We start from the raw sequence: 27,085 nt of genomic DNA, 5'->3' as shown, positions 1-27,085 counted from the left end.
AAAGAAACGGAAAATTTGTCAGAATTTCAATAAATAAAGGGGCAACACTCTGGCGCATAACGGTATAATTGTGTACTTCACTTACTATATATTTTCGTTTAAACATTTTTTGTTTTTGATAAAATTCTGTACAAACACACACACATACGTACACTCATGACTTAAAGAGATTTTTGAAAATTGTTTTTTTTTTGTTTTTTTTTCCTAATTTATCACTCATTATTTCGTTGATACTGGCTGCAACTGCTTTTGCTTGCTGCTGCTTAGCTCTTTGCTTTCTACTTAATAACTACACTTAACTACACCGGGCAGCAGTAATAACTCCTCTACACTCTCCCTCTCTCTCTTACCCCGCGCACTGATCATACGCGAACTGCTTTCTCGCACTTTCACTAACGGATATGTCTCTCGAGTGCTGCCAACTCCCGCCCGATCCCACTGCAGCTCACGCATACTCGTCCGTTGGCTCGTAGTAGTGTGATGGCAGTGCGGGTGGCGGCAATAAGGGCGCTGCTGCTGCAACGGACGTCGACGGCAAATGCAACAGCGGTAAAGGAGGCGGTGCACTTGCCATTGTTATTGTGGTTGCTGCGGCGCCAGGTGTCGTTGCTGGTGGTGGTGTGGTGCCGGGCGATAGTTTTATAGCCAATTGATGTGGCTGATGATGCTGGTGCTGATACTGTTGTTGATATTGATTGGATAGCTGTTGTTGTTGGTGTTGATGTTGATGTTGCTGCTGGTGCGGTTGATGTGTTGCCGCATATTGATGTTGCAAGTTGCCACGACTGTTGGAAATGCCACCACCACCACTGCCGCCACCGCCAGCATAGTGTGGCATCATCGCATAATCTTCGTTGCCATCGAGCAACCCATAAGTGCCACGCCCACCTACGCCAATGTAATTATTGCCACTGCCGCTGAAATGTTTGATGCTTTCACCACACATGCCACTCACACCGCCGCCACCATTCGTACCGCTACCAACACAGTTACTGCTGCTGCTGCTGCTCCCACTACCCATAACGCCTGCGCCGCCACCAGCCCCCACACTACCGCTGCCACTGCCACTGCCGCTTGCGGCGCTGTTGTTGCTGCTATTGCTATTGCAATATTGCATCAGCAGATTCTACACCATATTCACGTATTTGTCTTGTGGCGACATGTAGTCCAGGCTGTTCTGCGAGAAGGCCTGCGCGGATACGGTGCCGGTGAAGGAGGGACTAGGTGAGAGGCCGAAGTTCGATGCGCTGTAGCCGGTGTGGCCCATATTGTAGTTGACCTGATTCTGGTTGCTGAAGTACTCCATTTGTGAGTAGTAGCTCGGCGCCTGTGCGTAGTTGTTCGGGTACTGCTGGTATTGGTTATGCCAGAAATTGTATGAATCATGATTGGGCATGTACGCCGAATGGGCGGCCGAGTGATGCGCCGACTGTGCGCTTTGTGCGGCATGTGCTGCAGCGGCGGCCGATTGCGGTGACATGGGTGTGATGGGCGGTGATGGTGTGGTGATGCTAGAGCTCGAATCCATCGGTGTTATATTGCCACCGGGTTGCACTAAACGTGGATTCGTTGCTGCCGCTGTGCCATAGATGCTGTGATGATGTATGGCACTGCTGCTGATATCGCCGCCGCCATCCTTCAATGTGTCGTAGGTGGAACGCAAGGAGGCATCATTTCCGACTGGACCGCCGGGGTAGCCAGCGCTGATGTGTTCCTTCTTGCAGACAATGCTAACGGGACTGACCGAGGTGGCGGGTGTGGGCAACAGTGGTGAGGAGTTTTGATGCGCAGCCACTGAGGCGTTCAGCGAGTTCACGGTGGCCACCGACGGGCCGGACGCCAACGAATTTATGCCACCGCCAGCGGACATATGATGCGGATGTGTTGAGTGTGCGTGCGACGAAACGACCGAACCGGAGGTGGGCGTTACCGCTGAACCCGAGGCGGATGCATTTAGGAAGGAACTGTGATGGGATTTTATAGACTGTGCGACGGCGGCGGCGGCAGCGGCTGCTGCTGCTGATGAACCGCCGGCATTATTCGAGTTATTCGCATTGCCGCCGCCTGATGAGTTGCCCGACTTATTGCCGCCGCTACCGCCAGACGTTGAGTGCGAGGAGTGTGAACTCGATTTGTTGGCATTTGATGAGCTGGAATTGTTGTTGCTGCTATTGCCGCTATTCGATGTGTTGCGCGATGTAGAGCAGGAGCCAGAGCCGGAGCTGGCATTCTTCGAACTGTTAAGGCTATTGGATTGCTGTTGTTGCTGCAGTTGTTGGCGACATTTGGCGCGACGATTTTTAAACCAAACCTGGAAAAGATAAAGGTGCGATGTTGAAATATGAGTTTACAGTTATTCGATTGGTGAATTTAAATTAACGGTATTATTGAGAAGTGGTTTTATGGTGTTTTCATACGATTTTTCGAAAAAAAGATTAAAAAATTTTTAAAAATATTTTTCAAAATAATTTTGGAAATATTTTTAAAAATTTTTCTAAAACGTTTTTAAAAAGTGTTCAAAATTTTGCGAAAACGTTTTTAAAAAATTTTCAAAATTTTTCGAAAACATTTTTACATAGTTTTTTATTTTTTTTTTAATTTTCAAAATTTTCGAAAACATTTCCCAACCCAGTTTCATTCATTTATTGTTCACTCACACGCAACTAAAATAATTAAAATCCGCAAAATGTCAATTTAATATTTTTCAATGGCCTCATTTCGCTGACAAAAGCAAAGAACACTCAACGTAAAGGAAAAAATCAAAACTTGAAAGCAAATTACGGTTTTATGCAATTCTAAAATTCAATTTCATTGTTCATTAAATCATTTCAAAAGTGACTACTTTCAAGTAAACGAGGCTAAACGCAAATTTAACTTCGGAAATATGGCGAGAACACAGCAAGCCGACAGAAGGGTGCCACCCTCATCAACACACTCGCATACATTTAAAGCAGCAAATCCGAGCCCTTTATAATAAAAAAAACTCAAAATCAATGCATTACACTTGACAATGGAATGCCAACTCAAAGCAAACGGTAATATAATTCGTATTTTAGCGTTTCGTCTTTGTCAGCGCGTCTCATGGGGGGGGGGGGGGGCTTAGTGGGTGTGATGGTGTGATAGTGGTGATGACGATGATGAGATGTGAGCAATTTGCCAGTCTTTTCAATCATTGCAAGAGTTATTGTTGTTGTGTCTGTTGTTGTTGTATCTTTAAACAAATTTTATGCGGCAACAATGCATGAAAATCGCATGTGGTGGGGCGTTAAGAGGGTAATGAAATTTGATACGCCTTGTTTAATGCGTTTTTCCTCCACACACACACCTTCATATAACGGTAATCTTGTGGCAGGCAGACAGACACACTATGTCAAATAAAACGCCCTCAATTATTTTACCGTTTTCAATGAAATGCTCGAGTGCACACGATTCCTCGCTAAAAAGTGCTGTTTTTTGTGGCGTGCGGTGGACTGTGGTGGGTGGTGTGCGGTGAATGGAGTTAAGGTAACAGCAAGTGTTAACTTCACAAGGCCGGGTGATAATGTGTCTGTATGTATGATGTATGTATACCTTGTAGTTAGAATGTTTGAGTATTGGTTAGCGTAAGTGGTGAACTCATTTCCTTCCTCAAGTAGAGGTTGTTGGTGTGGGGGATGCGTAATAAATTCGGTTGTTTACCAATGCTAACCATTAACGGGCGTCAATAAAGGTACATGTGTGTGTGCCTTGGCGATGTAAAGTATACCAAAATCACAGAAATAATACAAGCAGCAAGCTGAAAGCACAGCTGCGGACCGAAGCAAGAGGATTTCATGCGTTGCCTCTGCTTAAGCGCTCATTTATTCATGTGCGTGAGTATGTATGTATGTATATGAGTAGTGGTGAATGCTTGAGAACCGAGCGTGTGGTCAGGCAACAGCAATGAAATCAGTCACAAGGACACAAGTAGCGCAGCACTTTGCGGATATTCACTTCGCTTTTCCTTTTTTTTTTGGCAGCGCGCGAGCGGCAGCAGCTCCCCTTTAGCATAACAAATAAGGATAAGTGAATGCCGCCGCCTGCCGCTTGATGACTGTTACAGAAGTTAATGGGATGTTGACGAAGCAAGCAACACACAAGAGGGTGCAAATATGTGGGTGGGTGGGGTACTAGTCAGTATGTATGCATGGCGAGGGCGCACTCAACAATATAATCGAGTCAATTTTCTTAAGCACGCGCTCGAGCGCACAACCACACACACAACAATTGAGTGCACCGTTAAAGCAGTGCTTTTTATCCTTTAGCCGTGAGCTGATTGAATAACTTCATCAATGTGCTGCGAAAAAGTTGGTGTTTGGCGTTTGTCGGCGGCTTGTTTGTTTGCTTGTTTATTTGTTTTGCTTGCGGCGCAATGTGGCGCGTGACTTTTTGCACTTGCTGTTGCTGCTGCTACTGCCAACGGCGCCGGCGTTCCAAAGAAAACACTTTTTATATTCTCTTCGCTAGAGTGTACCGCTATAATTTATTCATTAATGCCATTTCCGTTTGGTTGGCCTCTGCTATTTGCTGTTTAACACTTGACGTTGAGAGTGCTCACATTCTTGCGTTGTTGTTGTTGTTGTTGGTTTTTCGTCCTTTTTTATTATAGTTGCGTTAACACTAACAACAATGGCACTCGCACTAAATAAATAAACACACTGGCAACAAATTGTATGCGAACACTTTACATTTTCGACACTCTGTGGCGGTTAATGGGGGAGTGTGTATGTACATAAGTGGATAGCAATCCAAGTGCCTGCTGCATTTTGATACATTCAAAATTCAAATGGTAATTGCTGTGGGAAAATGGCAAAATGATGAGTTGTTGATGGATTTTTTTTAGGTTTTTTTTATGAAAGTGTTGTTATTGTTGTTTTTAATTTAATTTAAAAAATGCAAACCTTTGTGAAGCATTTTTAACGATAATTGTCATTTTAAAAAGCTAGATAGTTTTTCCACTAATATAATTATATTCTTCGAATATTAAATATGTTTTTAAAATGATTAGTGCAAGTAACTATTTTTTATAAGAAAAAAAAACGCCTTAAAATATTTTGCTATTAATTATGTGATATTAACGGAATTAAATTAAAAAAAAAGATAATATTTTTTTTTTGAACAAATTATTTAAAAAAATATATAGTTTTTAGATATTAAAAAAATATTTTTGAAACAAGAAAAGCTTTATAATTTATTTTCTAATATTTTTTTTTTTGAACAAATTATTTAAAAAATATATAGTTTTTAGATATTAAAAAAATATTTTTGAAACAAGAAAAGCTTTATAATTTATTTTCTAATATTTTTTTTTGATATTAAAAAATTTAAATAAAAGGAATTCTTCTTAAAAAATGGCAATCAATTACAACAACAACAAATTTTTTTTTTTAAATTGGTTATTAACAACAACCACAAATTTTTCAACTGAATTACGCAATTCTCATTAATTTCGATTTTCTTTCAGTAGCCACACAAAATTATTTAATAGTATTATGCAACTGCTAATGACACAACCACAACAATGAGAACAATACAACAAAATAAATTTAATTGCGAAAATAGAAGAATTACTTCACTAACAATTACAACAAAAGCACATTATTAAAACCACAAGGTGTCTGGGAAGTATATGAAATATTTTTGTATTCTTGCAATAAAGCATTTCACAATTAACACACGTATTAATTGTTGCTAAGTGACAACAAAAACAAGAAATCACAAAGGAAGTAAATAATGAATTTACGCACAGCAATAATATTCAACAGACAAGGCAAGATTCCGCAAACAAAAGAAAACAAAGAAAAGCTTTCGAAAGCTTTGTGGCAGACGTGCAAAGTGCGTATGAAAACAAGAAAAGCGATAAATGCGGCAATAAATTGCAATTTTATGTAATATGTGATGAAGCGAATTGGAAAAGAGAACATAAAAAGAAAATTTATTTTTGTAAAATTACAAAAAGAAAGAAATTTAACAAAAATGAAAAAAAAAATCACAAAATTGTGTAAAAGCAATAGAAGTAAAAAGAAAACAGACAACAAATAAGCATAAATTGGGAAATGATGTAAAAAGTTATAGCAATGAAATGAATTTCAATTAACAGTAAAATCAATTATCAATAAAATGATATTTAGAAAAAATTAAAAAAAAATTAAAAAGAGAAAAATAGCGGAAGGAAAAAAGACGCTTGCAGAGTACACAATTAATAATAATAAACGCTAAGCCAATTAATTACGCTGACGACACAGCAAATTTGTGACAACGCGACGCAAAGTGATGGAAATGATTTTACAACAACAACAATTACATAGTTGTATATTTAAAATTAAAAAAAAAAATCCAAATTTACCAAATTGGAAAGGTGTTGGAAATTTTCGAGCGCACAGAGCGCTATGCAATGAGCGGAGTCAGTGAGCGAAAATTTTTAATCCGCAGTGAGAAAATTAAAACGGGAAACAGCTGCACAGCGTTGACGAAATATATTCACATTTATTTTAAGCAATATAAATTGTCAATGTATGTATTGGTGTGTGTGTGTTGACAATGTGCATGTGCAGTGTGCATAAATGCGTAGCAGCATTACAGGCGCACAAACAAAAGAGTTAAGCGCGCGTACACACACAGCCATAGAAAGTGAGAGAACGTTGAAATGCAGTTGTAAATGTTGTTGAATGAAATTTATAAAAATAGCGGTGTGTAGGGTGACACAGTTGCCGCAACAATTTGTACACCGTTGGTTTTCGGTTGACAGCTCTCTACTCGGTGGGTCGGTTATCAGCACCCGACGGTTAATTTTGATTTATGATCAGGCGACTCAGCATCCATTCAACAGATCTCTCTATGTTGGCCACCCCTAGCACGCGCAAACCCTCTAAAATTTCATATTTATACCTCTATTAGGCACAAACCAACATTTACGGTACTTTAATATATATGTAAGAATATATACATGCATATATGTATGTACATGAGGTGCGTGCTTGCTTGTTGGGCAGGGCGTAAATGTTTGCGCTGCGCTGGTGCAGATAAGCTGTGGAAAATTATTACATTATTTGTATTGGTCGCTAGGCATGACAACAACAACAAGCACCACTGCATTTTAGCACGTTCAGTTTTCATTGCGTACAATACATATCGCTCTCATGTCAGTTTCCATTTTTTTCCACCTTTCTAATTTTCGGCCAAAATGTGCGCCCGCCCTATCAATAATGTCAGCCAAACACACGCTGCATATACATACATATGTATTTGTGTATGTAGTTGCGCTATGCAATGAAAGGAATACGTTTACTTTGATTTGCGGATTTACTTTGTGCGCTTGCTTGTATGCATGTTTCGGTGTTTGTGTGTGTGCTGCCTTTTCGGTTAGTAAGATGAATATCATTCAATTAATATTACAGTAACGATTTGTGTTATATTATTTATTGGTGTGCTCGGCTTGGCGGCTGCGGTCTGATAGAATTATACATATACAGATGTATGTATGTATACATGCACATAAGTAGCAAAAAGTATTCAATATTCAGCGAGGGGTTGCTTGCTGCTGGTTATGGGAATGGCCTTTATGAATATGATTTTTGGGAAAATAATATAAATGCACGCGCAGACTTGCCCCATAAATATTCATGAATGAATGTTTCAATTTCATGTCCGTGCAGCAGTTTAATCAGAAATGTATGCGCTAAAATGTGGATGATTTGTAATTTACAAAAAAATCAGTGAAATGTGAAATTTAAATAAATAAAATTTATTATATTATTTAATATATTTTGCAAAAATTATCTTTAAAGAAAAATAATTTTTTGAAATAGAAATAAATTTAATTATATTTCTTCATAATAATATACTGCATTTCATATTAATATATAGCAACTGTTCATCCTCTTCTAATAAAACCCACTGGGAGGAGTTATGAGTACTAGTAGATAGGCATTACCCATGATAGAAAGGGATAGACTGAGGTTACAAGTAAATAGTCGGGATTTAGCGATCTGCTAATTAGTAAAATATATTATAAGAAACATAATTAGCGAGCAAAATTGATTCCAGGATAATTTTTGGACACATATTTTGGTCAAATAATATTTTACGGTAAGTATATATAGATATTTAAAATATTTCTGTTTTTTGTATAATCTTATGAAATTCTGAAATTTAGTACAAACAAAATTATTTTAATTAATTAAATATTTATAATAATATATAAATTGCAGTTATTAATTTAAAATATACTCAATAAATAACTTCAAAACATTTAGACCTTGATTTTTACGAAAAAAAATAAAATAAATTGACCTTGTCGCCACGTTGTGCAAAAATCAAAGAACACAACAATTATCCTTGTGACTTCTGCAGTCAAGCGAATGACAAAAAAATATTAACTCTACCAAAAGTCCCTTATAATGGTTTGACAAACAATGTAGTAATAACTTTGCGGACATTGCCATCAAAATGACCATTTAAATTTCTAGTTCAGGGACAACGCGCTAAAGTAAAGGATAACATTAATGGATATAGAACAAATCCTAAGCATTCATAGAATTCTATAATAAACGAAAATTAAGACATTTTGTCCCTCAAACACCGTACGGCCAGCGCTTTGCGGTTGAAGGTGTTTTCGTGCGCGCTCGTTTGGCGGCGCGTCAAGGCCAATGGCTCACGACGGCCGCGTGTCTGCCTTCATACACTAGCGGCCCGTACAGGTACAAAGGTGCACTGCAAGACAGACAGTAACTGATATATGCATTTGACTGCGTGGTAATTTAATATTTTTCTAGCAATGTGCACGCAAATGTGCAGAAGAAAGTACAACAAATGAAGCGGAAAAGCAAAAACAAGAAAAATAAATAAAAGTATATCACAACACAAGTCACTTTGCAGTCAATGCGTTGAAAGAAAAGTGCGCGTGGGTATATGTGTGTGTGTGAAGGGAAAAATGAGAAATGCTGGCAGCGGATACCTTAGAAAAAACCAGCGCACAGCGAAAATGTATTGATTTGTAGTGTAGGAATTCAGCAAGAAAAAATTACAAAAACGGACAACAACAACTAGCTGGTGTAACTGATAATTGTAGACGCACGTTAGTATGCATGTTGCATAAATAGACAGACACATACACACGCACACTTGTTTGTAATTTTTAAAAATGCCACAAAAAGTTGAAAAAAAAAACAAAACAAAATCAACGACAATAGGGAGGCGTCTGTCTGCTGTCCACCTCCACATGTTGTACGGCGTGTCATTTTTCACTTGTTTCTGCCACGTTCCCGCCGCACTCTCACACATCCACACACATGCGAACACATGTGTTTAGTAACTTATACAATTACTGTTAGTTTGAATAACCCCACATGCACCACCACCCCGTCGCGCGTACGTGCTCAAGTCGGCAGCAAGTCGTACGCCTTAAATGGCTTCCTTTGGAGACATAACCTGCTGCAGACGTACAAGTAAAAGCGTAAGCGGAGGAAGAACAAGCAACAGCGGCAGCAGTGTTGTGGAAATGTGCAATTGCAATTGTCATGCAGTTGGTGTATTGTTGTTGTTGTTATTGCATATGCAGGCGTATGTTTGCCATTCTGATTGTTTTGCTTTTCTTTTTTCCTCTTGTATTCAATGTCACGTCCTTAAATTACAGAAAATCAATATTTGCAATTTTGTTGTTGTTGTTGCTTTGTTGCGAATTTTTGCTTGTAAATGCAAGTTGTTGCACAAATATTTTACTATCAAGATAGTTAAATTTATTTTTAGTTTACATATGTATATAAAAAAAAATAAAATTTAATAACAACAACAACAATTCTAAATATTTTTTCTTATTTCACTTGCAATTATGTACATATACATACATATGTATATCATAAATATTATGTATTATTTTATTAAAAAACTATTTTGCGAACACAATTTTTTTGAATTTTTCTTCTAAACCATGTTTGCTCGAAACCTTTTTTTAAAAATATTTTACATTATAATAATGTTGTCGTAAATTTGTAGCCGCTTCCTATTGCCGGCTGTATTTACATAAAGTATTTGTCAGCTCTGTCGTAAATCACGCTAACAAAATCAACAAACTGCCTATCTGTCCGTCCATCTAACTGTTGTTAATACAACTCTCTCGGTGTCAACTTCGTGCTGCACATTTGCTGATCGATTGTTTGCTTAAGGCCTGCAATATTTTGCACGTCATGCAACCGGCAAGCAGCAGCAAGCAAAAACGCAGTTCAAATAACAGTGACAACAACAACAATATTTGAGAAAACTACCAACAACTCAGCTCAGTTGCCAACTCAATTTTCAGTTAATGATATTTCATTATTACACCAAAATGTACAACAACAACCACAATTCTATAGAAATTCTTGCAGCAATAAGAGCATTCAATTACATAGTGCTTACTATATTGGCCCCGGCCTCTGACTGTCAACATGCTAGCCTTCTAAGGTTGCATGCAACATGAGTCGTTAAGCGTGCAGATTCTACGATTTTGCTTTTGTGACAGCCTGCCGTTGTGTTGATAATCAATTTTATTTCTTGAGCAAACAATTGGCACATACATACATACATACATACAAACACTATGAGTTGCTTGTTATGAGACGCTCAAAATTTTGCTCTTTTTCGGTTGCATAATTTCATGTTTGTTTGTTGGAGCCAAAGGCGAAAATTTGCCAGCACCCATTTGGGCATATTTAACAACCATAATGTGATATATCAATATTAGAGACTGACATACATACATACATTTGTATATCGGTGACAATTGCTTCAATGGTAAACAAATAATTTATGTAAAGGTAAACAGCATTGGTGTGTATGTGTATGTATCTAACGTCGAATACAAAAGCAAATAGTTGCCGAAATCATAGCAAACAAGCCTAAATAAATAGACGGAACAGCCGGAAATGGTGGAAGTAACAACATAATTTTGTGGCGTTGTTTGCGTAGAAAAATGGCAAAACTGATGTTCGGCAGTAGTCATGTCTTTGAGGGGTGTATAGAGACCTAAGAAGGGCAGAGGTCATAGCGGCCGATATACATAAGTTGTGTGACAATTTGTTGCAAACTCAATGCACTTATGGAGCATTACACTGAGAGAAATTTGAATGTGAAATTTTAAATAAATTAAAGTAGAAAAAAATTAAATTAAATTTAAAATTAATTAAAAAATTTGCTTTATAAGTTATTGGAATATTTTTCTAAATCTACTTTTTTTTATTTTTTAAAGATTTATATTTTTGTGAAAAATTAAAACAGAATTAAAAAAAAATTAAATTTAAAAAATTTTCAATAAATTTAAAAAAGTTTCAAATTTCCCCAACAAGCTATTGTAAAATATCATAAGTGATTTTTAAGATTTGGTAATAAAATAAATGGGGTTTCTTAGTAGTTTCTTAATTTATAATCTAGTATAATCTATTAGTTAAGGACATTTTTTCTCAGTATCTATCATTTAATTTCATTTTGATTCAAGGTGCGGCTCCAAAGGAGAGTCTAACATAGGAATAACTCTATTCTAATAACTCAAATTATAGATATCTAACTATTCAAATATTGGTATGCTGTTTCTGCTCATAACTCATCAAAGCAAACCGTCTCTTACTACAAAACCCGCCTCAATTTTCCCGCTCCGTGTACTATTGCTATTATTGTTAGCCAAAAAATTTGTCAACGCTCCCGTATAAACAACAAAACAAACAAGCCCAAAAATGAAATGAAAACAAACAAACGAGCAATGCTGATGCTGCAGCTCAATACCCCCGAACCCCGCACACGCATTGGAAAACCAATGAACGTACGCAAATGTATGGGAGAGGGTTGGCTTGACACATAAAAGTAGGCAGGAAAATATGTCATCACACAAATAAAATGCAAAAACAACAAGCGAAAAAAAAATGATTTCAAGCCGCTATTGTCACCGATGCCAGCGTAGATTTTCCTGCGCTGTCAGTCAATTTGTAGCTTTCCGCTACCGTATATCACAAATGGCAGTGGCACACAAATCGCATTTACCCCGCAAACAAGCTGACAGTATGCCCATGTCATTGTGAATGTGTGTGTATGCCTTGTTTGCACAGCAGGATATGCAGCGACATTTAGTTACTGCTGCCACAACGCTAGCTGGAGGGCGGCGAGTGAAGAGTTGAAGTTAAATTGCAAAAATGCGTTAGAAAACTATCTTCAATATACATAAATGACTGAAGGCTATATATATACATATATCAAGATGTGCACAGTCCCAGTCTTGTTTACCGAATGGATTTTCCGGATTTTTGACATTAGCGTAATTGTTGGAAATTATTTGCTCTTCGCTACGCAGAAGGCAAAAATACTTTACAAATGAATAATTACCATGCATGCGTTACGCATTACGCATATATCTAGCTAACGATATAAAGTCGTTAGATTATACCATTAACTGCGCGTTGTCTGCTTTTAGGCGCATACCAGCGTAACACCCGCCAAAAGCTAATATGCAGTCACATATGTTTTTATGCTTCAAATCAAAACAGCTTGAATGCTTGCACTTGTAGTATCTATTTGCTTTCACGTGCTTACATAACATATGTGTATATTTGCTGGTTTATTTGCTTTTGCAGTTAACTGACTTTTACACTAAACTTACTGTAAGCTTATATACTTATATAATGTGTTTGGTTTTGTTTGCTTACCTGTACTCTGGATTCGGGTAGATTGATTTTCAGCGCCACTTCCTCTCGCATAAATATGTCCGGATAACGGGTTTTACCAAATAATGCCTCCAACACGTCCAATTGGGCGCGTGTAAATGTGGTTCTTTCACGTCGCTGCTTTCTTGTATTCACACCTGTGGACGAGTATGATTAGTAAATGCTGTTCAGGTGTAAAAAATTTGCCTATGGTTTGCGTTGAAATGTGTCAAGGAATGCTTTTATTATTGGTATATAATTTGTTGTTTTCTAATTTGGGGTAATTAGCTTTAGGTTAAAAGTGTTTGAATATTCAATGAAACATAAATTATTTCAAGTGAAATTAGTTAAAAAAAATTATTTTGCTACTATAGCTGCATTTAGAATAAGAATATAGCCTTCTTTTGAGCTCAATTTAATGTTTCCTGGCTGGATGCGAGTTTTGTAGAATTTCTGAGATATTATAAATTTATGCTAAACATTTATGTATATTTAATTATGCATATTCAATGTCCCTCGCACAAATTAAATCTATTATTAAAATATTTTCTAGCACAAAAAAATAAATTAAATAAATTACATTTTTTTATTATTTAATTTTAATGAATAATAAATATTAAATAATAATATTTTTTTTATTTTATTAAATATCTAATAATAACTTTTTTTCAGCATAAAATGAAAAAAATTACATTAATTCAAAAATATTAAAAAATTTATAAAAAAAATTGTAAACGATTATGTTATAAGAAAATTAATCAAGTAAAAGTAAAAAATCATAAGGCGTTAAGCTAACTAATTAAACTCAACTGTATACAAAGATACTTGTATATAAAGCAAAACAAAAAGTCTATAGACCATAAAGGCGTTTAATATAAGAAATGTCCTAAATATTACAAAAAAAAAATTAACTTTTTCGATGCAGAATTAGAAATTGAAATTAACAAAAATTAGAAAAATAATATTTTCAAATCAAATATTACTTGGAACTTATATTTGTGTTCAACACTGTATATACAAACCAAAAGTAGGTACATAAGGCGATATTCATACAAAAAGTATATGCCTTTATAACTTTTTATATAGCCCTCTATATACGAGCATTAGAAAGCTGTCTCTATTATTTGCAACCCCCGAATTGTCAGCGAAAGCATTATACCCAGCAACCCTTATTAGCGCGACATTAGAAAATATACTACTTTGGTATTCTGTATGTTTGTATGTAAGCCAGCATGCTTGTGAAATTCTCAATTGGGTTGCTGTGTCTAACACGCAAGCACTCCTCTGCATGCGTGTATAAATCAATCGGGTGGTGCACGAGCACAGCCGAAACGAGTCAAATGGTTGGTTGGTTGACTGGTTCGTTCGCTAAAGCAGTCAGCAGTCATGCTATTGTTATATACTACAGTATTTATATGCATATATAAGTGTGTGTGTGTTTGTGTGTGACTATGCTGCGCCCAATCTCTATTGTGCAGTTACAACACAACGTATGCGAGTCCTAAGCCGTTCGGCTATTGTTCGTTATACATTAAAGATAAGTTTTGTATTTGTATGCGTGTCCTTTTGTGTCCTTTGCGCTGGCTGGCTGACGGGCTGTTGTTTGTATGCTTATTGTAAGGAGGGGGATATACACGTTACATACTTAATACTTTGTTTTATACGACATTTTTTTGTTGTTGCTTTTTTTATAATTTTTTATGTTTTTCTCTTTTTGCGACTGCACACCCTTTTCACCCGCCTTAACTTCCCAGCTGGTTTTATTTCACTATTTTTTATACGTTTTTTTTAACGCTACCTTAGTGTCTCCGTTACAACAACAAAACACGAAGGCAAAATTACCAAATATTATTGCTAGCGGGAGGGTGCGATCTTTTTCAATTTTCGTAATGGAGGATCTTGCGCTTTAATACTGTTAATGTGAAAGTCATTGCTTTTATATGTATATGGTGGCTGGCAGCTATATATGTACATATGTATATGCCGTAAGATCACTGCCTATAATCCCGTTTGTTAAATGTTGAATTTATTAATTCAATTGCAGTTGCAGCTGCCACGAAAAATGGCCGTCGCTTAAAGGGTGCTTATGCAAGCAAAAAAAATGTAATTATTTAAGATAGCTTATGTAGTTTTAATTAAAGTGGCTGTGAATAGTATATTGCGTTATTATGCGCTTTTGGGAAATGACTTACAGATTGACTTTTTCATCATATGGAGTCAGTCATGAATCAATATATTCAATGTTTCGTGAATGTATATTGTAAACGAAATGAAATTATTTTATAATTAAAGTATTTTCTTGTGTTTTCATCACTTTTTCGTAAAAAGTGCGAAAGTCGGTTTTTCAAATTTTACAGCTGACGATTTCTTTTTATAAAAATTATAAGATAATTAACTTGAGCATCTTTATGACTAACTATTTACGATACTGAAACTGTTTCCCATGTTTTTTTTTTAAGTTTCTTTTACCAATATCACATAGTCTTCAACTGCCTTTGTAAATGGAATTTCGATTTCCATGTAAGGTATACTCACTTATTTATTTCTTACATTTTGTTTAGTCAACAAACATTTATCAATTCATATGCAATGAAAGCTAAAACGTTTTTTAATATAATTTTTTTTAACTTTTCTCCACTTTGCTCAGCAATTTGTCGTTTGTTATCTTGAGCGTTCAAAAAGTTTTTCTCTTATCATCATTAGTCGTCTGTTGTACTCTTTCGTTGTAACACACTTATTTTCAGACATATGTATGTATGTATTCAATACGCGAATGAGTGCATGTAGTGCATATGAAATATTAACATTTAAAAGGGACTAAGTCAATTATAAAGATTTTGACTATTTTTTTAATGAAAATTTCCTCGAATTCAATATTAATTTATTTTTTATTTCAACGTCTTCTTCCAATGAAATTTGAAATATCATGATCATCTAATATGTTGACGAGCTTCGAAAAATTTCATCCAAATTTTTACTTCTTTTTTTAAAGGAAATTTAGTTGTTGTGTTATTTTTGCCTTTACAAATCATCAAGTTTGACTTAGGCCACTTTCAAAATAAACATACATATGACTTGTAGGCTTGGTTAGTTGCCACAGTTTGCTGTTGCTCATTATTCATTTTGACAATATTATTGATAATGATGTCGATCGGTGAATGGCGTGAGTAAAATATTGAAAACATTTATTGTTGTGTGTTTACTTGCTTTCTTCATTTTTGTTTTGCTTTGCGTTGCTTTTGCTTGCCACAATGATTTGCATGATGTGATGACAAAATATATTCATAAACACAGACATACTTACAAACACTTTTCACAGTTGTGGCCAGAGTTTCTTCTGCTTTTACGGCCGCTCGGCGTGCCAGTTGGTGTTGCTTTCCAGTTGAAATCCTCTTGTCATTTTTATTTAAATTAAGTTATCACTGGCATATCAGTAGCACAAAATTCACTCAGTCTTGCAGACAACTACAACTACATGGTTGAGTTAGAGCGCTTTGACTGCAGCCGGCCGCGGTAGACTCAAGCTCATTTGTCATTACTTGCACGCTTGCGAGTTTACAGTACTATATACTATAGTGAAAAGGGAAGCTTGCTGCTATCTACACTTGTGCAAATGCAAGCAAGCGTGCTTGGCCCATTCATTGAAGCCTTCTTGTACGCGTCTCAATTTCATTGCGAATCAGTTTCACTACACTTGACTTGCTCGCTAAACACTAATGTGTGACTGCCGGCCAGTCGAAGTGGACGACTGACTGTCTGCCTGTTGTATCGAGTTGTTGTTGCTGTTTTTTACTGTCTATATTTATATATCGAACAGTATCTACCGTTTGCAACCATACTCATTCGATTCTCAGTAGTATCTCACATTGCTCGTTATTATTATTTTAATTTTTTTATTTTTATCTCTTCTTCTGAGATTTACACTCTTCACCAGAAATGCATCACAATGCTTGCGATGTGCATGATTTTCAAGTTTTCGTTTTCTTTCACTCCAAATGCAGCAACTCAATAAAATTCTGTTGTAAGGTGAGGTTTTGTTTTTGTTGTCATTATTAACCGTATTGTATTTGTTGTTTTTTCTTATTGCTTACAGTTTGTTGTTGCATTTTGTGGTGTTTGTTGTGGTATCGGCTATATCTCTGACATTGTCAAATCAGTTTTTGGTAACAATATTTGTGTTAATGTGCCCATCGCTTTCAATAGAATTCCACCAACGGTTTATTGTAGCGGTGCTTTGTGTATTCGTTTCGTGTCAAATGCAGCCAATTTGTTTATGATTTTACGGGTTAATGCACCTGATTGTCGGTTTGTGGTATATCTTTTGGCATATCTAAATTATTTCATCTTGCCTCAATGATATGCAGTTTTTGGATTTTTTGTGTGTGAGAAAGAGAGAGAGGGATGATGCTCCAAAAGGTACATGAATAGTTATAGTTAAAGAAAAGTGGCTAATTTTTTGAAATATTTGTAGAAATTATAACTCATTGTTTGTTTTGAAATCAAATAAACTGTTATCAAAACATAAATTGACAGTTAAATAAAAAATAGTATGTTGTTGGTATCATTAAAGTCTATATCAAAAGGGGCTCAGTTTCTTAATGAGACTATACAGATGTTTGGTTGTTGAAAAAAATATATTTTTAGCATTCCTTTGTTGGTAGGCAAAGTGTTGCTGACATCATTATAAAATTAGAATAACATTTGTTTGAGTGAAAAAATTTTTTTGGAATTTTTTAAGATAAAAATTAATTTTAATATTTTAAATGAAAAATATATATTTTTTAATTTAAGAAGAAATTTTTTCTAATTTTTGAAAAAATAAAAACTTTTTTTTATTAAATATGTTTTTTAGTTTTTGGAAACAAAAAATTATTTCAAATTCAACAATTCACTTTAAAAACTTTTTTGGAACACTTTACCCACATCCACACATTTCAAATCGCAATTTTATCATTTATTTTTGTTTTTGTAAATCAAGCTAAGTTTTGCTACCAAAATCGGTTCGATATTTACCCCACATACCTTGGGAGAACCCAACAGCTTCTAAACCGTGAGGTAATCCGAAGGGTCCTAGCGATGGCATTGGCATTCCTGGTGGCAGCGGCCCGTGCGGCACCGAATGATGTGGATGTGGGCCGCCATAGCTGTGCGGATGATGGCCCAAATCGCCGGATTTCAAGAAACCCGCAGCCATTAAGGCTTCTGTCGAATGCAGCGCCACTGTGATAACTGTGTGTGTAACGGTTGGGAATCTGGTGGAAGAGAAAGTAGAAAATAATGTGTTAAAAATATTGCTAATAAAAGTGTGAATTAAAAATAAATTATCAAATAAATAATTAACGCAGTAATTCATACTAATTACCAATATATGCGCCAATCTATGCAGCGCGCTTTTGTATTGGTCAGCAGCCGACAAATAGTAACATACGACGAATTGCAACAAATAGCCAAACAATGTGACACCCGTTGGGAATTGCGTGAGCGAATAAATGTAAAGTATTTTGCGCACGAATTCTATGCAGCGGCATAGACTAACTACACGAGGGGTGGTCGTACGCTACGAATGCTTGCATTTACTAACTATGTGCAGACGAACGTGTGTTTCGTTGTATTTGCAACAATTGCTGTATATACTATTGTCGTTGTTGTTGTTGTTGTGTATTCATAAATTTAAATTTGAGACAGATGTGTTATTAATTTACGTGTGCGCGTGAGCATGTAATTTGGGGTCGTCGAGTGTATATGGTTACCTCTAATGGCTAACGTTCACTGTTACGGCTGATAATGCTTAATGATGATGTAGATGAGGTGCTGATGATGAGAATGGTGACTGACTGATTTCTCGGGTGACGAAAGTTGTTGAGTGGAATGCCGACTACACACACTCACACATGTACATAAATACTTATGTAGGTACACTCGTGTGTGTAACCGATGCATTTGAATGCAATGAAACGTGAAAACGATCTGACAAAACAAAGCGCAAATTTCATCGGAAAAGTAGGGAAAATATGAAAATACTTACAGACTTACATATGTATATAGTCCATGTAGACTATGTAGGGTGTTGCTTTGGCTTATAGCCGCTGTTACCGCTGTTAGAGGCGTAGACCCATTGAGGGTACGAAATGTATGTTAAGCGTGCATGCATGCGGTAGACCAAATCAGGGCAAAGGATCAACCAACTGACAGCCGTATGCAATACAATGGACGAAAGGATGAACGCACGGACGGACGGACGAAAAATGAAAAGTACTGCCGTTTGCGGCAAATAGTGATCGCATATGCGAAACGAAGGTGTGGATATGTGAAGTGCAATTGCTTTCAGTCTAAAATATGGATTTTTTTTGCATACCTGATGCGAAAGAAAATTTCCCACATATATGTATGTATATATGTATGTAATTGCGGCAAGCATATTTGTTTGTGCACGAGCGTAAGACATAAGTAATTTGCACGTACAGCCTAAGCCGGCAATTGTGTGTGTGTGTGGCACAGTGTATATTTTAAGTTAATGGAAAATCGCAAAGCCGTGCCGCAAACAATGTGTGTGTATGTGCGAAAGGATGCCAGGACATTTGTTGCAACCATATGATTATTTTAAAAATGCATTTAAGTAGCATGCTGCATGTGCAATATATTTTTTGCAGTTATTGTGCATATTGGAATTTACAGGTATGAGTGGAGACATGAAAATTAATCCAGGTCGCAAGATTATGCAGTATATGCTTATTGTATGCACTATTTGTCTAGTTAGTGTGTGAAATGCCTAATCTATGTGGTTGATTTTTTGAATGCGCACAAAGGAATGTGAAATTATGATGAGCCAAAGATCAAAAAGGCCACCGCAAATGAGGCGACAAAGTGTTGATGATGAAAATTTGAAGATGCTCTTGCGGCCTGAAGACATGCTATTGTTAAATGGCAGACAAGCCGAAAATTTGATGAATATCTGTAGTTTAAGGGTTTTACAAGCAAAGGTATAACAAATAGGTGGAAATGTATGAAAATAATAAATAATAGCAAAAATATTTCAAATAAAATGAGTTTATGGACAAAAACTAAAAACTAAAAATTAGTAAAAGAAATCGAACAACCCTAATAACCACCCATTTACTTCTATATACAATGCACTAGTATACAGTGAGAGCAAAAAATAAGCAAATATCGCATTACATAAGTTGAAATGTGACAACAACAACAAAAAAATAACACGCTTTCATTTTTTCAATCACAATGATATAGTTCATTAGTGTCAAATAGCTGTAGGAAAAAGTGAGCATTTGTAGACACTAGTAAATGTACGTGACTTTTTCGGAAATTGGCGGAAAATTCATATATTGCCCACATGTACCTACATATGTATGTATATAATTTGACATAAGACAACTGGCAACTTTTTCGGAAGTAATGAATATGCCACAGCAAGCAACCATCAATGACAGTAATCAAAGGCATAAAATATATACAGACATTCATATAACTAATCAACGTACGTACTACATTTGTCTTTTTTCCACAACAACAACAACAATACAAATTGTAATAAAAAGAGAAATGGCACTCGATTATTTTTATTTTTGGCTTTTTGTTTGCGTCTAAATCGTTTTAGTGCAACTTTAGCACGTACGCATGCGCATTACAGTATGTTGTAAAACAAAATAAAACAAAAACAACAAATAAATGTATGTTTGTATGTAAGTTTTCACTTTCAGTTTCCGGTGTAACAAACAAAAACTGCAAAATAAAAAATGAAGTCGAGAAAAATCACAACTGCTCATGTTGCCTATTGTGTTGTTGGCTGCTACAAATGAACCATAACGAGTTGTTAAAATGTAGGCATTCACTTATGTATGCTATAATTTTATTTGCGGCAGAAGCTGTAATTGTGACGGTAAATAAATTAAGCAAAAATTTATATTTTTATTTATAGAAGAGAGAGAGACATGACTTCTGCTGCGCTCAAATGATTAAAAGCATACAAGCATACATACATACACATTTTTAACGAAGTTATATTTACACAAAAACTATGCAATAAATTGCCAAATCATATGAAATCATTAAGTTGCACACGCCACTTGGCGGTCAGTGACGGTCACTATGCTGTTCAACACCCGCATATTTTTACCAAATCATTTGCTATACACACACACTCACGCTCTCCAACTCACACGCTTATTGACTTGAGCACATTTTCATTAATTACGGTCAAAATAATATTTTGTATTTATTTACGGTAGCAATAGCGTTATTGGTAAACATCAACATCAACAAAAATGCCTAAGGAAAATATAAACACAGCGCCAAAAGAGCAGACAGTCAGTCAATCAGTTCTTCCACTGGAACACTTATTGCATACATATTTACTTGAGCTTCGGTTTCTGTGTGCGTTAACTAATGGTCAGCTGGTTTGGTGCTGTAAGTGCCATCTGGAGCAATGCTCCTAGCTATGCATTGCCGCGAGATGAGGATGTCAAATGATAAAATGTCTTGAGTGGCACTCGAGTGTGCGTTTAAGAAAAATACTACTAATATACATGCCTGGGAAATGTGTGCGTCGGAGCATTGGAAGTCAGGGCAAATGACCAGCCAGTCAACGAGTTAATGGCACGGCGCTATATGGGAATATATTAGAGATATGCTTTATTTTTGAGACATCATTAAGCAAAACGAGTTATTTGTTGTTGTTGTTCGGAGTAGTTGTTGTTACAGCAGCATCATTAACTGGTGGAGAGCAATCAATATTGATGACTAATATGGGAAATGGTAAATGTAACATTGAAGACTAAGTTTTGTTGATTAAGAGAGTGAGTTCTTCACGAAAATAAAGTATTCAAGTTTTATTAGACAAAATAGTTCGAAGATGAAAAAAATTAAAAAACTCAAAACCTCAAAAATATTAACTTTTGACTATATAAAAATCAGATATTTTCATATACAGTAGAATTTTGGTAGAATTTCTGGTCCCATAAATTCTATTAGGATTATTTTAATTTTTATTTTTGTACAAATAGCTCATGGCCTTTTAAGACCACTATTTTTAGTTAGTAATACTCTTAGACGTTTGACATTAGCTCTTTAGATTTTTCAGGAGTTAGAAACAATTTCTTTTAAATATTATATTATTTTACGAATTTATTTATTAATTTTTCTATAATTAATTAAATTCAAAAATTTATTATCTTTAAAAATATTTTTTTTATAACTTTTTTTTTTCAAAAATAGCTTAAAATTTTTTTATTAATTTTATTTCAATTTTATTACTGCGAGTGTGCTTATATTTATTTTAAGTTAAGCCCCAACTAGCCGAAAAAAATTAACTGCCACTTTTGGGCGTATCAGCGACAATTATGGCGCTCTAAGCTGGTTAAACTACATATTTACGCATTTTTAATGTGTGTTTGTATGTAAATATGTAAATATATGTAAACAGCCACCAAAATCCACAGCTTATCAAATGAGCTTTGGCGCAGCTTTACCGAAGAAGTGACGCATTCAATGCCAGTACCGTTGCTATTTTTAATGCGTTTTTAATTTATCAACTTATGACTTATTGCAATGCAATAGTGAGTGTCAATACACAAACAACTACACACATTCAGACATAAGCATGTATGTTGTGTGGCTAAGACAGCGGCGCAATGTGAAAATTCGCAAACGTCAGCAACTGTTTGAGGCGAACGCATTTGACAGACAGCCGTTAGGCAGCGGCGTGGAAAAATTGCATTTGCATTTTGCATTTATGCATTTGCATATGTCAAAAAACTAATTAAAACCAAACAACTTGTTCGCGCAAGTCAAGCGACGCAGCGGCAGCGGCAAGTGTGTGTAGTGCATGAAGCTATATTTGATATACATATATGTATATATGCATATGTGTATATTAAGTAGTTAGTAACTAAGTAGTAGCCGCATTGCAGCCTGTGTTATTATATATATTTCTAGGCCAACTCATCTACTTGGCATATGTGCTGTTTTTGCTTGATTTTTCCTTGAATTTGCTGCATGCCTTGTACAGTTAATAGTCTTAAACTTGTCAAAATCGTCAACAAACTCACTTACGTTCGTATGTGTGTTTGTATGTATTTAAATATTTTACGCATTTTCGGTTTGAGTCTTAATTAAACTTCACGTTGCATTTCTAACAGATTCATCACGCAGTTTCGATTGCAAATGCCGTTGCGGCTGCGCACAACGCACAATGCACACACTGCAAGGAGTGCGGCTTCAACTGCCACACACTTTTTTCACCGCCACCATTCAATGTGAAAATTGTGAAAAATTGCTTTATAAATAGAAATTGCTATGCGCTGCCACATGCGGCATGCAATCGTCAGTGTCAGCGGGCATTTGAACATTTCAATTGCAACAGCAACAACAACATGGAATAATAATAATAATAAATTTGTTGCAAATGCAAATTCGAATTAAATGTCAGCACGCATTTGAACTGAAAAGGAAATGTGGAAATGCCAGCTAACAAGCGTTTAAAGCAAATATAAATACATACACTCGAGCATTTCTAATTTGTAGCACAGCAAATCAAACCGCAACTTGGTCAAGATGAAATCATTTTCCCGTAGCCAAAGCAACGTCAACAACTATGCAACAAAAATTTTACAAAAAAATACAACAACAACAAAAAGGTGCATATGTTGCATGCCACATGCGAATGCCACATGGAAATGTACAAATAACACAACAACAGCAATAACATTTACAAATGTAAATCTATATGTATGTATTTATGCGCTCAGCCAGCCGTCCGTGTTAGCCTCCGCTGTGATAACCCGCTGTTTTACTAAGTTTATTAAGCCGCATTATTTTCCCCCCAACTAACAGTGGGAGCACCACAGCTCATTATGCGCGCCAGCCAACAAAAATAACAGCCGCACTACTGCAGTGGCATTCTGTGGCGCGGAAAATGCAGCAGCGCGTCCACGAAAGTTGAAAAATATTTGTGTATATTAAACCAGTAGCCAAGCGCGCAGTCAGACTCTAATATCTGCTTAAGTGCATTCATTAATAATGCACGGACAGACAGACAGTTGGTTTCTTTTTTCATGTATTTGTTGTTTTGTTTTTGTTGCTCTTGTATTTGTTGTGTTGTGTTGCTAAGCGTTGGGGAGTGTATTGAAAATTTCAGTTATTTAGTATAGGTGAAAGGTAGGCGCTGTGATCTGAGTTCATCATTTGGTGATATTATTAGCCTTAATTTATTTGGCAAGCTGGTTAAATTGCGAAATATTAAATGCAAATTTCGAATTACAACAATAAAATATTTTTTTTTTATTGAGAATTTGTTGTTTTTGTAGAGTATGATTTTTGAATGTTTTCACGCTAGAAAAGTTATACGATAACGGTGTTAGTTAAAAACCATTTATTCTATTTATATAAGCCTAGTTTTCGATTATTGAGCGAATTTTAAAGGAGTTTCATGAGTTTCCTACATTTTTGGATGGTACATGAGACTCTGGTAGACACTCACTTCAATGGGATTATATCTAATATGTGATTAAGGTCCCTCTAATGCAAATAAAAAAATTTTGTATTATAGTTCTGGAACTTTTGACATCAATTTGGCCAACATTTTTTTAACCAGTCCAGGATTTGAATATATTTCGTTTTTTTGAAGAATATATTTTAAATATTATTTTAAAGAAAAATAATTAAATATAATTGACAGTTTTGCATCTAATATGAATAAAGTAGATGCTGAAATAAAAAAAATTAATTGAAGACAACAAAAAAATACAGTTTTCTTTAATTAATAAAAAATTATGAAATTGAGCTATTAGATTTTTATCTCGAAAAAGCCAAGAAATTGTTATTACGCTTACATAATAATTATTTCTTTTATTCTTCTTCTATTCTATAGTATCTATAAAAAGAGCTGATTTCAGCTGGAAATGTAGACTACACCTAGCAATTATTATTTTTTTTTTCATATCAAATTTCTTAAACGCCCACTCACAACAAAGGTTCTCGACAAAGGTTGCTATATTGTCTTATTAACTTTTTCCTTATCGACTTTTTTCTGCTCATTTATTTATTTATTTTCTTACACCTCCAGCTATGGAAGTATTTTCAACGCCAATCAGCAATTCAAAAACTATGACTCTACTTCAGATATGATAAATCTCGTTTACATACAAGACCTTTTATTTATAAATTTATATAAAAAATAGAAGAGACATACAAATAAGTTCCATTTTTGATTTCCTGTTGATATTTCAGGTTATTAATTTTGACTATTATATGCGCCAGCGCTCATAAGCGTGATTATGTTAATTTTTTTTATATATTATTTTTTTTTCATTTAATATTTTTCTATTTTTTGTTATTATTTATTTTGCTAAAAGCAAACGAAAAAACAACAAACAAATCAAAATTACATGACAGTGTCGCCAACAGTTCTTTGTTAATTTTTTTTGTGCACTCCAAAGCGCGGCTTGACAATTTACCAAGCAAATAATTAAGGTAAAAATATATCGCAAAGACATCAGCATTGAAGGCTAGAAAGAGTGCTGAACCGACTGCTGCGGACTTGCCGCCGCCGCACAGGCGCTGACTAGCGCACAGGCTCAACATTGCTGCGCTGTGCACCGGCTCAAGACAAACGTCTGCGTGGATATGCATATCAGTGCTGCCATATCTGTATATACGGCATAGCAGCGCAGAGCTAAAACACAACAGTGACTGTGGCGAGTGGAGTCAAGTTAACGTTGCGTCATTTCCATTCATTTTCAATTCACTTATGATTGTATGTGTAATTATTTGTTGTTGTTCTATATCTATTATTTTTGTATGCTATGTCTTTTTGCTGCACGATCTTGATAGTGTTACGCTTTACACTTGAATGATCATTTCTATTTGAAAGACTTTGGCAGCCAAAAAAAAACACGAGCAAAAGCAAAGAAATTGATTCAAGCAACAACAACAATTACAAAAAAAAATAATCAAATTGAATTCAAACTCGAAAAACTGTCATCAATAGCGTGTTAGCAAATCTTATAGAATTATAAGCGATAAATAATAAAAAAAGCTATTAGGAAATCACAAAAAAATTGTGCTTAAAGCACAAAATTTCAAAGGTGTACTGCTGCTATTAAGCGCAAATGTTACAATAAATATTAAGTAAAAATAATAATTATAATTATCAATTCAATTAAAGTTGCGACGCGTCACAAGTCTAGCCATTTGGCTGATAAAGAAAAGTCAACACAAAAAAGCTAAGTACGGGTAAGACTACAGGCACATATTCACACAGCTACAATATAACCACGGCACAATGTGAAAAAAAAAACAAATATCGAGCTTCACTTCAAGCCTTCAATCACTTGATTGACTTATGATTTTAAAATTCACTTATTTATTATTCTCGCGGCAGCGCGCGTTGTTGTTGTTGCCACTTATATGCTGCGCAGTATGAGTGGTTATGTGCTTTGGTGCGCGCTCGAAATCATTGATTCAAATTTAATTTCGTTTTCAAGCCCAGCCCAAGATAATGCGATTTTTTTGTTGTTGTTGTTATTATTTTAAGATTTCCAGCTTTTTCAATAACAAGCATTTTTATCAAATTTGTTTGCTTTTTTATGAAGCGGCAAAAAAAATTGTTGCTGCTTGTGGTACCGGATATGGCCTCTCACGGAGCATACATATGCGTATCTATGCGATGAATGAATATGTTTTCTTTACATTATTTTTTCGTATATCGGTGTTGTTGTTGTTGTTAAATTTCCATTCAATAAATCTGTGATCTTTGTTATGTGCGTGGGTGGCTGTTTGTAGCACTTTTGACAGCCAATAAACTGGTTGCCGCTGGAATTCTACTACTAGCCGCAGCGTTTGCTTGCTGGCTTGTAGTTGCTTAAGTACATATATGTTTGTGGGAGTGTGTGTGTTGTTGTTGTTGGCTGAGTAGCTTGCAGTTCAATAGGTTTGTGCACTGATTGATTGATTTGAAGTTGAGAAAGTTCAGTGGTAAACTTATTGCTTGGGTGTGTATGTGTGTTGAGTACATTTACATGACACAGTATAAAGTTTAAGAAGTGAATATGTTTTATGTATAATTAATGCAATAAATATGAGTTTTTTGATTGCAAATATAAAAAACATATAAACAAAAAGTTAAATTCGAGTATATGTGAAAAGCAAGGTCTATTTATTGGTATAAAATGTTTGGAAAACATCTGAAAAAATGTATTTTCATCCATATTGTATAAATTGGAAATTAAATATTAATCTTTTGGATTCGTAACAAATCTAAGGAAAATTATGAGGTGACGAAAAGATAAGTTACCTTTAAACAATATACAGTCGAACTTCCCTAACTCGAATCCCCATAATCCACAAATAACCTTCGAGTTAGAGAGACTTCCGAGTTGCGGAAGGTAATT

General features: G+C 35.4%; 1 protein-coding gene across 2 annotated transcripts in view; it reads right to left on the bottom strand.

The window, feature by feature from the left end:
* Window positions 1-1,126: 1,126 nt before the first annotated feature.
* Window positions 1,127-27,085, bottom strand: part of LOC105210033 (homeotic protein ocelliless) — a 65,818-nt gene continuing 39,859 nt past the window's right edge. Inside the window, exons 3-5 of one of the 2 annotated variants that reach the window (XM_011180748.3) lie at window positions 17,697-17,935; window positions 12,687-12,841; window positions 1,127-2,311 (exon numbers count right to left, since the gene is read on the bottom strand). In XM_011180748.3, the coding sequence (XP_011179050.1) occupies window positions 1,127-2,311; window positions 12,687-12,841; window positions 17,697-17,935 (1,579 nt within the window). The remainder of the gene's footprint in view (window positions 2,312-12,686; window positions 12,842-17,696; window positions 17,936-27,085) is intronic. The other variant, XM_011180750.3, reaches the window with a different exon arrangement.

Source organism: Zeugodacus cucurbitae, chromosome 5, assembly GCF_028554725.1.
Source record: "Zeugodacus cucurbitae isolate PBARC_wt_2022May chromosome 5, idZeuCucr1.2, whole genome shotgun sequence".
Classification (NCBI taxonomy): domain Eukaryota; kingdom Metazoa; phylum Arthropoda; class Insecta; order Diptera; family Tephritidae; genus Zeugodacus; species Zeugodacus cucurbitae.
This window is presented reverse-complemented; position numbering and strand designations above follow the sequence as displayed.